Genomic DNA, 16,560 nt, shown 5'->3' with positions numbered 1-16,560 from the left:
GTTTGAAAATTATAAGTAGTTATTAACCTGGTATTAAAAGGTCTTTAGTTCCCTTTGATATTTCTGTCAATTGATTACATAATTACTTTTTTTAGTGAACTTGGAAGCTGAGGTAAAGTATGTGAGATGAAATATGTGACAAGTTCAAATAATATAATAGTGCTGCTTATGAACAATATTCACATTTATTTATTTTAAGGGGAAACGTCTTTTTAAAGATCTGCGCAGTAATATCAGATGACTCCATTACATTCTAATGAGTGAAAAACCACGAGTCCATTGTTGACAGTGTTCTTGTCCCCTCGCTGTGGACAGAGGAAGACAAACTTTGATTTGACGCAGTAACGTATGGGCTGTCAGTGCATGTTGGGGGGGGGAGGTAAACAAGATGGCGACAACCTGAGCGTTGAGAGTAACACGAAGAGTCAGAGAATTCCGCTCTTCTCCCGTCGGAACCTCAGAGAAAAACCCACTGCTTAGCGGACCGGCACGAAGACAGGCACTCGAACCTGCAGCGGAAAAGCGACATTCATGCGGATCTAGGTGAGACCCGGTGCAAGGAGTTAGTTAGCTTAACTAGCTAGCTAGCCATTTACATGGAATCTGTGCGGCAGGCTAGCCAGCGCAACTCCGCTTAGCTAAGCTTGCATTAGCTGAATTTGCACGATTCCCTGGTGTCGGTTCGGAGGCTGGAGCAGATACATGTGTGGCCGCAGGTTCGAACCCTAATGCGGGACAGCCGGAGCACAATGTCCGCCTGGTCTCCGCTGCTCCACCGGCCGATGAGATGAAGTGTGCTAACGCTAATCTGAGGTAAAGTTGGCTAGCTAGCGCTGCATCCAGGGCTAGCTACAGCTGTGTGACGCCGTTTGGGTTATCCTCCCTCATCCGTCCACATGCACTCCCCGTCCACATTTAATAAACTTTCGCTGTTTTAACACAGACGTCCATTTTAAAGGCTGCAGTGCTCACTGGGGGGGTTCCTGCCCGGGAGCCGGAAAGCTGTAGTTTATGTTTGTGAGCCTGTTCATTCAAGCAGACGTGCTATGTTAGCTTGGCAGCTAGCTAACGATTATCGCTTAAAATTATTATTTCATCAAAACAACATATTTGCGAGTCGTAACTCACGCACTTCTGTGGTTAAATGGAAATGTGCACGTAAATAAACGAAATTATATGGGATTTCATATCAGAGAGGAAATCCAGTAAGGTTAACCGGTCAATGTTGATGTCTGGACACATTGTTTACCCAAAGAGGGATAAGCCAGCTCAGAGGAGAGCGAAGCCCATGTGTGTATTTCATTAATGTTTAAATGTCCCTTTGTTTTCAGGCCCCAGGCTGAGGGAACCGTGGTGGGATGGAGGACACCTGAGGACACCTGAGGACAGGTGGACACGGTGGACGGCTCAGTCGCCCTCCTGGAGCCGGGCTGACACCAGAGATCGGACTGTGGCTGCTGCATGCGTTTGGCTGTAGATCCGCTCTTGGATCCAGTCCAGTTGTGCACACATATGTGTCCTGAGGAGAACTGTTCTATGCAGCATGAAGCTTCCACAGAAATGCTGCGCTGCTTGGCCTTGAAGCAGGGCTAGAAGGTATTAAATTCATATTGAGGCGTCTGGAGCAGAGAAGAAAAAGATTAGAATCACATTTTTGTCTCAACAGCACTTGATGTAGCAGCTAATTCAAAGTATAAACCACTAACTCGGTAGAGGACCCAACAGGTTGTTCATCTTTATCTGCACCTCCCGGCACTAATGTTTACAAATTGGGATTGATCCCCCACCTCCTCTCTCAACTCTCTGACGTTCAGTATTTTATAATTCCTCAGTATTGCATCTTGTGGAATTGAGACACTCTGCTCAGAACGGAAAGGTTACCGGTGGATTACTCTCCAGCAGCAGTCAGAGCTGTTGGCAAACCTTTCTTTGCACAGTTGGTGTAAGCTGTGGCTGTCGACTGTCAGTCATGAGTAGCGGGGAGCTGCAGCATCTTGACTATTTAAATGAAAATGAACTGATGGAAATGGATACCTTCATTCACCGCATTGACTCGACAGAGGTGATCTACCAGCCACGTAGGAAGAGGGCCAAGCTGATAGGAAAGTACTTGATGGGGGATCTGCTAGGGGAGGGGTCTTATGGCAAAGTGAAGGAGATGCTGGACTCAGAGACACTTTGTCGCAGGGCTGTAAAGATACTGAAGAAGAAGAAGCTGAGGAGGATTCCTAATGGAGAAGCCAATGTGAAAAAGTAAGTTCAATTTTTTTCCCCTTATTCATACATCACAACACCATCTGAGTTAATTCATTTGAATCTGCCCACTGAGAATCTAATTCATCCTTTTCCACGTAATTGGGATTTTGTTAAGACCTTGTCACAGGAAAAAAGCCCTTCATATCTTGGCCATTCTCTTATTTAACATCCTTCCTTTTGAAACCTTGACCAATTCTTGACTTCACCAACTCTTAACCATCATTGTTGTTGACCACGCTTATTGATAAAATTTTTCCCTTTTTCCTACTCTGGCACGTGTAGGATTCTGTGTTAAGGAAAAGTGTGCCATGATATCTTAGATGAAAATGTTTTTCTCATTTAGCAGAATAAGCCAAACGCATCAAACACATAGTTTAGTTTAACTTGTGTCACCTCTTGTGATGAAGGTTGTATGTCAGTTTAAGTTCTGATCCCCATCATAATTAAGTTTGGTTAGATGTGTTTTTGTTTTGCACCTGTAACCACACCCACTTGTGATGGGAAACTACACATCACACTCTAAATATGCTTCAACATCACTGCATCAAAATAGGAACTTCAATCACTGGAGACCAGACCAGTTCAGATGAAGGAATAAGAGAAACACAGAATTCTAAGTTCTCTCAATAACACTGTTTATTGTTACTTCTTTTTTTTTCAGTTCGAAACAAAACTGAGACTCTTCTTAATCCATCATTTGTACATTTTGTTTAACTGTTTATCCCTTTATTAATTCTCAATCTCCATAAATATTCTGGTAAACTTTAGTAAAGAGACTGAACCTTTTATTCTTAACTGTACTGTTAGTAATACACCAACCCTCTCTATAATTAGATATTTAAATTTAATTTAAAGTAGAATTCATAATAAAGCTGTAATATGTAATTTCTATCAGCAGTGGGACCTTCAGTTGTTACTCGGTTCTCCATTTGTCCGTCTATTCCCCTGTCCCTCCCCCTTCTGTGTTAAATGCCTCTTTAATGTTGCTGGGAATTCTATGTATTCAAAGTTTTTCCCAAATGTCACGTTTCCTGATTTGTAGTAGAAGTTTTAATCACACAGCAGTTTATTAAATAAAACTCCAGCCTTTAGCTCCGGGCCTGTGTTAATTATAGAAGAAGCTTTAGAAAACTGTCCAAATGAGTTCACACAGAGGGAAAGAAGAGCTGCAAGATGGCGCGTTATTGAGGCCGCAGTTAAAACGGCAGCAGAAGAACAATTAAAAGCCTGCAGAGTCAGCTTACCAGCGGTTTGGTTGGTATTCCAGTACCTCATATTTATCACATATCCAGGCTAACCTAAATGAAGTCTGTCTCAATATATAGTAACAAATATATATGTGTATAACAGTTTAAGTTAAATTGATCACATCAAACATGAGCTTGCTTTTTTAAATTTACAGGCAAAATGGGTTTCTCACTTGATACAGGACAGCTGGAGAAAGCAAGAACATCTTGAAAGACAGGAGGTCGGCAAAGTTCAGGCCTAATCGTGATAAGATATTTGTCCAATTAGATAAAACTTAACTTGAAGACAACTTTTTGTTAAGAAATCCCAGGTCCTTGCATCAATTTCACAGTAAGTGTCGACTTAAAGCGTCTTGTCACCAGCTGTCACACCCAGGAGTGTCCGTGTGAAAAATGGTATAATATATAAAATTGAATACAAAAGTGAAGCTGTGTGTAAAATATTTCAATAATAAATAGGGAAGTTTGCACAGTCATCGAGATCAGTAACAGTCAGTAACTATTCTCCAGGGAACACCCTGTTAAATCGTATTGTGGTTTTGTGGTCTTGATGTAAACCATCAGACATTTATGGTGTTCAGATCTTGGCTTTCTGCTTTTTCCTTTTACTGATCTATCAGAAGAGCTAGAGAGACTGGTATGATTATCAGGCCTTGGAAGAGGTATGCACAGAGCTGTAGGCCATTCGTGTTAAATTTCTGTAATAGCTTCATAGCAAGAAAATACATTCCTCTGTGAAACTAATAATTGGGGAGTCTGTTGTTGACCAGAGGGGACCAAAGTGCGGTCTTGGATACATACACCCACATCTCCAAATATTTCAAGTATATCTGCTATGATGTTATGAAAGGTAAAGAACTCAAAACAGTATGAGATGCTTTGTCTCAGTAAGGACATTGGTAAAAACGTCCTTGTCAGAAGGCCACGGCTGTGATCGGGGCTGCAGGGTTCCACAGCTGAGCTAGTCAACGCTGAGCATGAAATAACAGCTGCCTCAGATGGAAACATCCTCTGGTTAAGATAGTGAAGGTAGAGGGTAAAAGAAAGTGTATTTTCTTCAGCAAGACAACAACCTAAACTTAAAGGGAATGCTACACAGAATAATATCACAGAACTGCTAAACCCAAGTAAGAACCTTATTCCAACCCTGAAACCCTGACAGAACTTTAAAATGGCTGTTAAGTCCCAGTATCTTCCAGAAGTTGCCACTAATATTTCTCGTGCCATAAAGGATTTCTATTTTCCCCTGAGTGACAGGGTGGTCTGCAGGTATTTTTTAAAATCCCGTCTATACTTTTAGTACAAAGCAGTGGCTGTAGACTACATGGTTGTATCACTTTGGTTATAAGACCGAAGCAGTGCTCATTGATGTATGAAAGTGGTTTCCCCATGTTTCCTGTGCTGCTTCATTTTTCTTTATGCGTCTCACTCGGTGGTGCCCGTATGTTTTCCATTCTGAGGAAGCTGGATCCTCCAGCCTGTAAAAGCCTGCCTGTGTGTGGATGCCATAGTAGCACCCAGCCTTCCCATTCAGCCTCTGTTCAGCATTCCTGTCCGCCCAACACTTCCTGCTTTTACAGGGTTGCTGTGGGGACGGGACATGCTCATACGGGCATTGTTTGATCAAGTAATGCCACTCCTGTTACTAGGGTAACACCCCAAGAAAGCCGTGCCCTTGTTTGCAATGACAGGAGCGCACATGGGTAAAACACACACACACCTGACCCAGGCTGTGAAAGAGCAGAGTGTAGATGCAGATCAGTTGTTGCCGTATCACTGATGAAATCCTCTGAGCCCGGCAGTCTGTGGGCCTTGAACACAAAACATCCATCTGTGCACTCTTGAACTCAGACTGCAGAAGGACTGCAGCAGTCACTGTGCCTTCAGTGGCCGCGCCTCCTCTGTTTAGTGCTGAGTTTATTAATTCAAGCAGTGATGCAGATGCAGTGTCATCTGCTCACAGCTGAATATCTCAGATTTATAGTTTGAAATGTGGCCGTACTATATTTTTGTGTGTCAGTAGGAAGGTGTTTAAGGAGAAATATTGACACAGCTCATAAACTGCAGGGAGATATGGGACAGAGAGAGAGAGATTCTGCTGAAGTGTAAAAAAGAAGAGGGATGATACCTCAGCAATTGAGGGGCTACAAGAATTTAATTTATTTTTGACTCAGACCCCCTCCTTTTTATAGGTTTGACTTGTTATTGCCTGATAGATTAAATCACATGCAGACGTAAGGGACAATGGTTCATGCAGGAATCAAGATTTTTATCACCTGTAATTCTAGAAATGTTCAGGGGACCGGAATAGATTGTGTTTTATTGTTAGAGACAAATCTGCTGTGAGTCGTGATGTCAGATATAGCTTCGGCGGCGCTGCTAACTATGACACCATGGGGGAGGGAAATGAATTCAGTTGAGCATTTCAATTTTATGATCTTCCAAGCAAGACATAACTTAACATGAGTAAAACTGTATTCAGGCTTACTGCAGCACAGTTTTCAGGATCTTACTTCAGTGTTTGTTTTTTCAAACATATAATATGTTATACACTTTGGTGACTTTCATACTTACATTATCCAAAATGTTTCCCCTAAAAACCCTGATGGCCATATTGTACATTTAATACAGGGGAACATTTTGCTTTTTCTTCTCCACTGAAACGTTTACAGTGAATTAAAAAATGTTAGGCTGCCTAATTTAGACTTTACCGGCAGAATTATGCAAAACTATAAACGAGCCAGAATTGAGACCAAGTGTAATATTTCTTCATGCTAACTCAAACTTGCAATATTTCCCCTGTGTGCATGTGGGTATTTTGCCTGGGAGAGGTTCTGGTTTGTTCTTCATGCTCTTCCCATCCACATCCCAATTCATGAATGTCCCCGCTCACAGCTCCCTGATGAATGTTGAGTCTCCTGGGGCCTTGGCCACGCTGCTGATTTGAACCTCTCCTCCTTGAGTGAACTGTCAGGGTATCGGCCTTTATAATGAGACTGGTGTAATTGACTGCTGCAGTACTTGTTCACTAGCCTGTCTTAGAGCTGGGCTATACTGACAAAGTCACAATATTTATGACATGTTACCTAAGTAGATGATGATCTCTGACCAAATGCTAGACTGTATTAAGATGGTATTTCAGTGCTTTTCATCAACTCTTATTTTTAGACTCACGCTTTGGAAAAATCACACCTACAATTTCAGAAATGTCAGTCTGTGGCTTGTGTGTCGCGTGAACCGTTCATCGGCCTCACACTTTCATTTGTATTGCTTAGGGCTTGAGGAAGTTCAGGGTTGAATTTGGTACGATTTCGGCCTGCAATATATTAAATATGAATAAACTTTGGATAAACAGGCGACCAGAGCTATGTAGCACGGTCTGAGACCCATCAACGTGACAGCACGCTCATGACAACGGCAACAACTACTGATTCTCCAGTTGAGCTTCTCCAAATCGGTGATGCAGCTATGGGGTTCTGTGGACTGAGTCCCTCAGCAGATCTTAACCCGCTGCCACTCAATTACTTGACTTTTGCAGTTTCAGAAAGACAGACACAACCAGCTTTGTCACAGGCCAAGCATAGAGCCCACTCTAAATGTCATAGTTTAAGACACTCTACATTATTATAAGTATCATTAATAAAGCAGTAATACACTTCTCAAGCTAGCAGTGCCATATTAGTGCTTGTGTACTTATGTTTGACATTCAGCCTTCAGCCTACAAAGGCCATATTAAATGATGCCAGATCACTCACATGGCTATTTGTTTACCTAATGTTCTCCATGTATTTTGTGCTTTTATCCATTTATAGGGAGATTCAGCTGCTGAGAAGACTCCAACACAAGAATGTGATCCAGTTGGTGGATGTCCTCTACAATGAAGAGAAGCAGAAAATATATCCTCAAGCTGCTTAAAGAATGTGCACATGTTCTATTTTTGATGATTAATGATTTCAGACAGCAAATGTTGCTGTTTGTTATTTATAGCTAAATATTTCTGTTTGTTAGCGACCAGCTTTAGAATGAACTCACTTTATTAAAGGATGTGTCTGTTTGGTTTGGCAAATCCCCCTTGACTCCTGACTCACGTATATGGTGATGGAGTATTGCGTGTGTGGGATGCAAGAAATGCTGGACAGCGTCCCAGAGAAAAGGTTTCCAGTATTTCAATCTCACGGGTAAGTCTCTCTCTTTTTCTCTTCGCTCTCTCTGCTATATTTAGTCTGCGCCTCTGCAGCCTTTGCTCCAAGCCTATGTTTAGATGCTAGACTGCAAAGCCTCGTTAAAATAACTGACCATAGATTGTGAATGTCTGGTTGCTGCTAGAAAGCCAGTGAAGCAGAAGATACATGTGATGAATTTGACCACAGGCTTGATATGCTGATTGTTTCTTTTCATCCTATAATATAAAACCCGTTCCTTTTGTTTTTCTCTCCTCGCAGGTACTTTAGCCAACTTTTAGATGGCCTTGAATATTTGCACAGCCAGGGAATAGTTCACAAAGACATTAAACCAGGGAATCTGCTGCTGACCACAGACGGGGCGCTGAAAATCTCCGACCTGGGAGTAGCAGAGGTGAGCTCAGGCTGCATGATAATGGTGTTTGCTAACCATTCATTTTTTTTTTCTTCTCATAACTACCAGGTCTTAGGGAAATAAAACTTGTACTTTTAATTTTTTTCCACACATCCTGAAAAATGAATAGTGGCTTTATAAAACTAAAACACATAATTGTGTGGCCACAGGCAGCTCGAGTACACAAAAGCAAAAGGTGTGCTTTTAAGTTGAAGTACTTGGAAATTATCTCTGTAGAAGCCATTGCTATGTTGGTTTATGATGCTTGAAATAAATGCCAACTCAAATGGAATTTACATTAATCTGTTGATTGAGTATCAGTTTTTCTATCCATTGGCAGCAGTGGATGAGTGTAATAATCGCTCGTCCATTGTCCAGTTATTTCATGACAAAGATTTGGTGAAGTTGATTTCGAGAAACATTGACTGAAACACGTACTTATCATGTGCACTGTATTTTTCAGGCCCTTCACCCATTTGCAGAGGATGACACATGTCGCACTAGTCAGGGCTCTCCGGCCTTCCAGCCTCCAGAGATCGCCAACGGACTGGACACCTTTTCAGGGTTTAAAGTAGACATTTGGTCTGCTGGTGTAACACTGTGAGTTGTCATTGATAAAGTTCTCACAAGTCGGGGAATACTTTGTATTACATTACATTTTTATTGTCGGTTATAAGCAGGAGATGAAGATATGTGAAACTATATCAGAGAACATTAAATGTAATGTGAATTCAACATTCATATTATTGTATTATTGTTGATCACCAAGATCTTCTATTGTCTACGCTAATAGAAATTCATTGTACTTCTCAAAGACACAAAAGCAAACACCTCACATATCACTGTTCTCCATGTACTTGTCATATCTTAGTGTATAGATACATTAACTTTATACCTTACTATAGTGTAGGAAATTAAGAGCGACACTAAATGAAAGATAAACTGAAGATCTTCCAGAATTGGTGCTTGTAAGCTTGTTGTCCTGTTTGTGGGTTCTGCGATTAGATTTTAAAGAAAAGTCAAAGATAATCTGAAAAGTATATCTCAATTCATAGATAAATGTTTTGATATTTGCAGGTAATTGTGGCGGCCATTGAAAGTGTGTCTGATCTAGACCAGTTTGTTGACACTTGCTTCTTTCCATTCAGATACAACATTACAACGAGTCTGTATCCATTTGAGGGGGACAACATCTATAAGCTATTTGAGAACATTGGAAAAGGAGACTTCACTATTCCTGAGGAGTGTGGGCCGCTCCTGTCGGACCTGCTGCAAGGTTGGTGGTGTTCCAAGCTACGTCTTTTTCAGGAGAAATTGAACTTCACGGTTTAGGTGTTGGCATGGTTACCATCTCCTGAGTACAGCTCAGACTGTGTCAAGCATTTTAACAACTGTAGCAAAAACATTTGCTCTTGCTATTCTTGTCTCATCAAAATAAAATGTACAGAATATTTGATGAAGAAGCTTGAGTTGGAATCAGTCTTGTAGCCGGTGAGAGCCAATCACAAGCCCCTGCTAGTTTCTCTCTGATCTTTTCTGCATGTGTCCAGTAGGTGGTGCCGTGACATTGAGAGTCTTCTCAGCCGCAAAGGCTTCCTCCAAACTGTAGAAATCCCTCCAGCTGCTGACGTAGTTTCCATTGATCTTGAGCCAGCAGCAGAATACTAAACGCATCATAGTGAGGCATTGCTTCTCTGGATCGGAATGCTGCGATGCTTCTGCCCTCGTTAAGACTACAAAACACAAAGAATCAGGAGTCTTTTTTTACAGTGGCACATAATCAGCTCCATTGCTGCAAACTAACTGCCTGTAAAATCCAAAAAGAATGCAAGGAAGATTTTGTTTGTACCAACAAAGACACCCTGTTAATAAAGGCCAGTAAATGCCAGCTCTGCACACTATGTCCTTTTGTGGAACTGAACCCAGCGCACACAGTTCACCTTCATTCAGAAGATTTGACTTCTACATTTGAAATAACACATAAACAGATGTAGGTTTTTTAAATAACGTTCACATGACGGTTAATCTATTGTTAAAACATGAAAAGGAAAAACCTGCTACAATTCATCCGTCCTCCATCTTCCTCCTCCCCCCCTCCCGCTCTGTGTGAGCGTGTGACGTCGGTGTGTGATGACGCAGCACCTGAGAGACAGTCACTCCATAATTACATGGTCTAAAATAAGCCCAGTGCAACAAAAGGTGTCCTTCAGCAGGCGCAGCACTACTATCAGCACTCTGCACGCTGCCCTGCTCTGCCTACTGGGAGACGATTACATTATGAGGTCTGGATAGGCACTGCATCACCGCTGCCTTATCACGCCAACACGCTGCCGTACCCACAGAATCAGCCCACATCATGATGATAGAGGCACAAAATCCTTGTTGCATTGTTACAGCTGTTCTCCTGCCGGTACTGATGTTTTCCTACTGTACCTCATTGACTCGTTAAGCTCCTCGAAACACGGTGATGAATTCAACTATTACTCACATTAATTAATGTTGCTCTCCGCTGTGAGCCGTCCCCCTCCCCACCACCACCAGTTTGTGTAAAAAAAACTCCTCAGAAAGAGATGTGAGTGGAGAAGCTGTTCTAGGTGGTTGTAATTAAATGGACCTTTTATGATGTGTGTGTGTGACGTATGTGTGTTTTTTATTACATTTTTCAGGGATGCTTGAGTATGACCCTGAGAAGAGGTTTTCCATACAGCACATTAGGCAACACAAGTGAGTGATTCAGCACATGAACTCTTTGTCATTTATCCCATGGAGGATGAAATATGCTGTATCCTGCTTCTACCCACATGTACCTGACTTCAAATAAGTGTCTAGGAAAAATACTCAAAGATCGATCTGCCCTACCCCTCTGTCTCTGTCAGCTGGGTGCGTAAGAAACACCCTCCGTCTGAGCTGCCCGTGCCCATCCCTGCCAGCTCCGAGGGCAGGGACCCTTGGCGGAGTATGACAGTGGTGCCCTACCTGGAGGATCTGCACGGCTACACCGAGGAGGACGATGACGACCTCTACGACGGAGAGGATGAGATCATATACACTCAGGACTTCACAGTGCCAGGTCAGTGGGAGCTCATGCCATTCTTACAGTTGTACGTGTTTGCTCTGTTTACGTTATAAGACATTGGGCAGAATGTGAGGTAATGTTTTTTTTTAGTCCTCTATTCTTTCTCTGTCACTTTGAGAAAATCAGAAGTCGTCAACAATCAGCATTCACTCTCAGGTCAAATAATTCTCCAATGGAGACAGGTTTTTATAGGCCCTGGCAGTCTTGATGCTTCTTTGAACGTCCAGGGGGCTGTCACGTAAATACCCATAAACGTTTTCTGTCCATATTGTTTTGTATATTTTTGTAACAACGTGCAACAGGGAATTTTTTTCTTTTCTTCTTATCGTGTAAGAATGTACACTGACAGCGAGCTGAGAGAGCTTTTCCGATTCTTCGTCATTTGTGACATCGAACATGACTCACCAGGGGGAATAAACAGAGGCAATAGAGGTTTAAGAAACCTGAGTACACCTGCATATTTTGGTTTAAAATCAATGTTTAAGGTTAAGCTACATTGAAAAGCAGCGACATGACTGGTTCAGCTTCTTCACTGCTTACTCCACTGCAGTTTCATTCTGTTTCCAACTAAGTCGTTTTTTTGGATGATTGAAAACCTGATTCTTTATCATCAAAAATCTCAAAACATCTAATGTTGCCATTAAATGTGTTTTTTATAATGTCCTGCATAATTCAGCAGTTTGCAATTATCAGCCACTGTGTTTGTTTCTGTACAGGGCCTGTTGGTTACATTTTTTCCACAGTACAAAAACTGATACTCCCCCTTCTTCACCTTATCATGTATAGGTCTGACACAGACATTTTGTCCCTTTTTGAAATTTCAAGCAAACAAACTCACTTTTCTTTAATAGTTTTTCCCTGAAATCTTTCCAGTAGTGGACGTTAACAGTGTTGAGTGACTTGAGGATAAATAGCTAATGACAGAATCCCTATGTTTGATTTCATGTCTTCCCCACCTCTTTTATCTTTTCCCCCCAGAATTCACATCCTTTATCTGTTGCCAGGCAACAGCCGGCAATGATAAATGCAGTAGCCAGTGTTGGGTATCTAGAAGCGGTGCCCCACATAAAAACCAAATGGAGATGCAGAAAGTGAATGAAGGGGTTCTAAAAATAGCTCTGTTGAAATGGTTTTGGTGTGGGAGTGTGAATGGGTTTCCAGTGCTCACTCCTACACACGCTGAGCACTGTCGCTCACAGGGTGCTTCTTCTCAATGAAGCAATCTGCTGATGTGGTACATGAAACAACAGTTTGTGTTTCTTTTTAGCTGTAACTACATCTCCAAGTGTAATATTCTCCACATGAGCACACACAGATCTGCAATTGAATTTTCCACTCACCAGATTTCTTGTTGTTGTAGGTTAGCACACAGTATATCTCATTTTGATCTTACCTGACATTTTGCTGCTGCTGACAAATTAGCTTTTTAAAGGTCCTTTCGGAAAGAAATAGCTTTACAGCAGCAGGTCTGGGGATTTCCACACGCTATCAATGACCTTGTGCACGCTCGTGCCTTAACCCCACATACGATCAATAAAGCAGCTCTTGTGTCAGCAAATGTGTGGAATTGTGATGAATTTGTCTTGTCTCTGATATGTGTGTGTTTCTTTTAGGACAAGTGACCGAGGAGTATCGGGATCAGGGGAGCACGGATCACAGTCCAACTGTAGCCAAGCCAGTTTGTGTGAACGGGACAGAGGGGGGTTCCCTGAACAGCAAGGGTAAAGCCGAACGCCGCTCCTCTTCGTCATCCAACCCCTCACGCAAAGGAGTCTCCACAGCCAGCAAGATCCGCAAGCTCTCCACCTGCAAACAGCAATGACCTCCTTCCCACCCTCCCTCGGCAACAACCCACCTGGTGAGTGCAAACTGCAAAAAGCTGGTGCCTGTGAAGGACACTTTTTCGTACAGTACACTGAAGGGACAGACGAAGATAAACGGCAACGGAGAACAGGTGCAGCAGATTCGGATGAAAAGATTTTGAGGGATGAAATGAGCTGCGTTAGAACAGTCACAGAAGTAGAGACGAGTATCAGGCAGCAGGAGGAGAGGCAGCGGAAGAGCAAATCATGCAGGAGAGAGAATCCATGTTGATATTCACCAAGCAGTGCTCTGACTCACCACCGCTACACACACGCGGCACGCACGCACACACACACACAGGCGCAGTCATAAAAGCTAGATCTGGACTGTTCCGGTCTCTTTTCTGTTTGCTGCGAGGGTTTTTCTCCATTATATCCCTTTGCAAGTTCATCGTTGGACCTCATTCAGGTGCAGCAGTGGGGGTAGATTCATGCTGCAAGTGTACACACCAATTTAACAGGATGTCCTCCTCTCTTTCCAGTCACCACCCACTGTGTGCTCTTTCAATCTCGCACATACAAACCACTCACGGCAATTTGTCATGGCTGCAGTGCAGGGGAGATGCTGTGTATTAATTTGTTCAGGCGATGACTCATCCTGGATGAGATGAAGTGAGCTGTGCGTGTTTGTCTCTCTCTCTCTTTCTCTCTCACACTGTGGATGAGTCTCTGTGCGTTAACGACACCAGCTCAGATCTTTGTGCACCAAGTCTGCAAATTTCGTCATAAATTGTCACATGTTAAAAAATAAAGTAGACCTAATGCTGAGTCAATGAAGTTTACACACCAACACCGGAACTTCTGTCCGTCTGTATAGTTTTCAGAACATTTTCGATTTGCTGCATTTTTTGGCGTTTCCAGGATGTTGTTTGAGGACTCGGAGCCAGACATGAAAAAACAAGCGTATCTGGCTTTTGAGTTCACATATTTTACGGAGATTTCCCCGTTTCCCACCTTGCTCGTGCCCCAGCTGTTCAGAATACATAGAATCAGTGGAATTTGTCTTCTTTTTTCTAATGTGCGGTCCCAGTGTTGATAGTACAGTATCAAACTGCACCACTGACCTCCTGAAATGGACTTGGAAGTGATCAGGATAATTAGCTGCTCCTTGATCAGAAGATGAAATTCTGCTTTTTCCTGTTGGCCTGTCAGTATTGGTTGAACCCAATAGTTCATCTTTCTTCTTTACAGAAGTAAGATTACCACAAAATCATCCTCACTGCCCAACTCCATTTTATCTCCTACTGCGAATTTTCAGATCAAGTAGAATAATAAAACTCATCGAAGTCAGTGTGCAGGGTTTCTTTTGTTTCTCATTTATTGGATGATGGATTTTAAAAAGGCTTATAAGAAATGTCCACTTGGAACGCAATGACCGTTAAATTAACAAAAAATAATCTGTTAATACTCTGTCTCTGTCCCTCTCAGGTTTACCTGTCCCCATCCTGTGTCTGGTAACCTCACAGCTGGGAGGGAAACCTGCTGACATTATGTCCCCGCACCTCCTCGGACTGCTGCTCTGCAGAGTCTTTTGAAGATGCGGTATGAGTGACAGGAGGAGGAAGAGGACAGCATGAAATGTTATTTTTGCTCTGAGACTGAGGCACTGGCTGTGAAAATAGTTTTTTTTTTTTGTCCCATGTTTTGGCTCCTTTCAGCTCCTGTCATCCACCTGTTACCCCCTTCTCTCCATCCCATCATCCTCTTTTGAAGAGCCAAGTGTTGCACCGGCAAATACAAACACCATCACCCCCCTGTACCCCACCCCAACTCCCCACCTTCTGTTTCTTTGACTACCTTTGTTTTTACAGAACCCTAATGGCAGTTTTTAAGACACATTATGATGTGTAAAATTAAAGAGAGACAAAAAAACAAAAGTTATGAATAATTCTATATTTAAATCTGTGATGAGAATAATTATGATAGTACTCTACTACTACCAACATAAAAACTGCATGCTGTACAGAGCTGGACGAAAGGGAAAGTGCTTGGTTTGTGGACAGACTGACAGACTGAAGCCTTGAGATCCACTGCTGACCTGTTGGGGGATTTTTGATTTCCATTTAGTTTTTTCCTTTTTTCCCCCTTTTTTCCAATGAATATTTTTTAATTATTATTTATATAAAATATGTCCCAAACAGGCCGTTTTGTTGTATGATCCTTCCTGTTTAACTTGAGCATATTTTCGTTATTCAATATAACTCAGTGGTTTATGTCCTGTTTATTATTATTTACGTGTCCTTTACAAACACACACTCTACATCCGTCTCTCTGATGCCTGCGACCGGCTTGTTGTGTCGTCACAATCGCCCGGTCAACCTGTTTTCCAGCGATGCTCTTTGTCGTGCCCTTCACATCAGCGGGAGCAGCTCGGCCCCCGTCTTACGCAGCCAGGGCTATCATCAGCTCCTCGCTGGGAATAGAGCAGAGATCTATCAGGTGAGTCACATCTCCGAGGGAGGGAGAGAGCAAGTGCTTCCCACGTCAGCCAGGTCCACAGAGAGTTTCTCCGCTTGACAACGCACAAGCAGGGAGCGGCGTGTAGAGGATGAGGAGACGCCCGTGTTAACAGGCTGCAGAACATTACAGCAATATCAGTATGTGACGACACACTTAGGTTCTTATAGAAGTGTTTTTTAAAGGTCTGTTCAATACATCAGACTCTATGAATCACATTACGTCAACATAATATGGTTGTGGCCCCCCCCCCCTCCAACCATCAACAAAGCTGCAAGACATTTTCTTTCTGCACGGCTTGTTTTATAATAAAGCAGATGGTTCACCATGAATAAGACAAAGACATGAGTTTGATCAAATACATGAGCTGCAGCTTAAATCAGAGTGTGGAGGAAAACAAAAACCTGCACCAATCTGCTGTCACAGTTTCCCAGGTGACATGCTTCACCTCATTCAACATCAATGTAAACACATCCACACTGGAAGAGACAGAGGAAAGAAAGAGGTTCAGTCTCTGGAATGTCATGACACCTTTAAAAGCTTAAAAACAATGAGTCATCTCCAGAAGAAATCAGCCGCAACAATAAATTAAACTTAGTTAATTTACAAAATCATTCTCTGCAGCAGTTTTCCTCCATTTTGATGAAGCCAATTATCAATTGAAAACCACTATTCTTTGGTTGCGGGTTTTTCGGTGCGAAGATTTGCTTCTTTTCCTCTAAAGAGTTTAAAGTCTGGGATTCCGACTTGAATTTCTTATCAGGTTTGACCAATATTTGTCGACTCTTAGTTCACAGCCACATCTCAGCCTTGCTCAGAAGATGGAGTTTCTTCACTGTGAGAAAACTCCATCCTTAGCTAGATGAGATGTGGATGTGAGTTTACAACAAAAACATTAACAAATAGAATCCCGTTATCCAATTAGCTTTTTGGAGACCAACAACTACAGAATTGTATTTGTTCTTTTTTTTTTGTCAAAGTAGTCCCTGATCTTACAATGGACATTTTTAACCAATTTAAGTATAAAACAAGAAAAACGCATCAATAGTAATAATAGTCTTAGTTGTTGATCTACTCCAGATTTGAT

At 42.2% G+C, this 16,560-nt stretch overlaps 1 protein-coding gene across 1 annotated transcript; it reads left to right on the top strand.

Moving 5' to 3' along the window:
* Positions 1-382: 382 nt before the first annotated feature.
* On the top strand, positions 383-15,159 carry stk11 (serine/threonine kinase 11). Its single transcript, XM_061084839.1, has 11 exons — positions 383-543; positions 1,332-2,253; positions 7,316-7,399; positions 7,592-7,681; positions 7,946-8,078; positions 8,542-8,678; positions 9,227-9,354; positions 10,745-10,802; positions 10,955-11,148; positions 12,768-13,012; positions 14,445-15,159. Exons 2-10 carry the CDS (start codon positions 1,970-1,972, stop codon positions 12,974-12,976), a joined length of 1,317 nt encoding a protein of 438 aa, XP_060940822.1. The 5' UTR covers positions 383-543; positions 1,332-1,969; the 3' UTR covers positions 12,977-13,012; positions 14,445-15,159.
* The last annotated feature ends 1,401 nt before the right edge of the window (positions 15,160-16,560 follow it).

The sequence above is a fragment of the Limanda limanda genome, chromosome 13, assembly GCF_963576545.1.
Source record: "Limanda limanda chromosome 13, fLimLim1.1, whole genome shotgun sequence".
In the NCBI taxonomy this organism is placed as follows: Eukaryota; Metazoa; Chordata; class Actinopteri; order Pleuronectiformes; family Pleuronectidae; genus Limanda; species Limanda limanda.
The sequence above is the reverse complement of the archived record's forward strand: the minus strand, read 5'-3'. Positions and strand labels throughout refer to the sequence as shown.

Excerpts from the sequence above, each read along its gene's own strand:
- stk11 (XM_061084839.1), top strand. The coding sequence starts at position 1,970 with ATGAGTAGCGGGGAGCTGCAGCATCTTGACTATTTAAATGAAAATGAA. Across the intron at positions 7,682-7,945 it reads CCAGTATTTCAATCTCACGG|GTACTTTAGCCAACTTTTAG; the intron begins GTAAGTCTCTCT and ends CTCTCCTCGCAG. Across the intron at positions 8,679-9,226 it reads TGGTCTGCTGGTGTAACACT|ATACAACATTACAACGAGTC; the intron begins GTGAGTTGTCAT and ends CTTTCCATTCAG.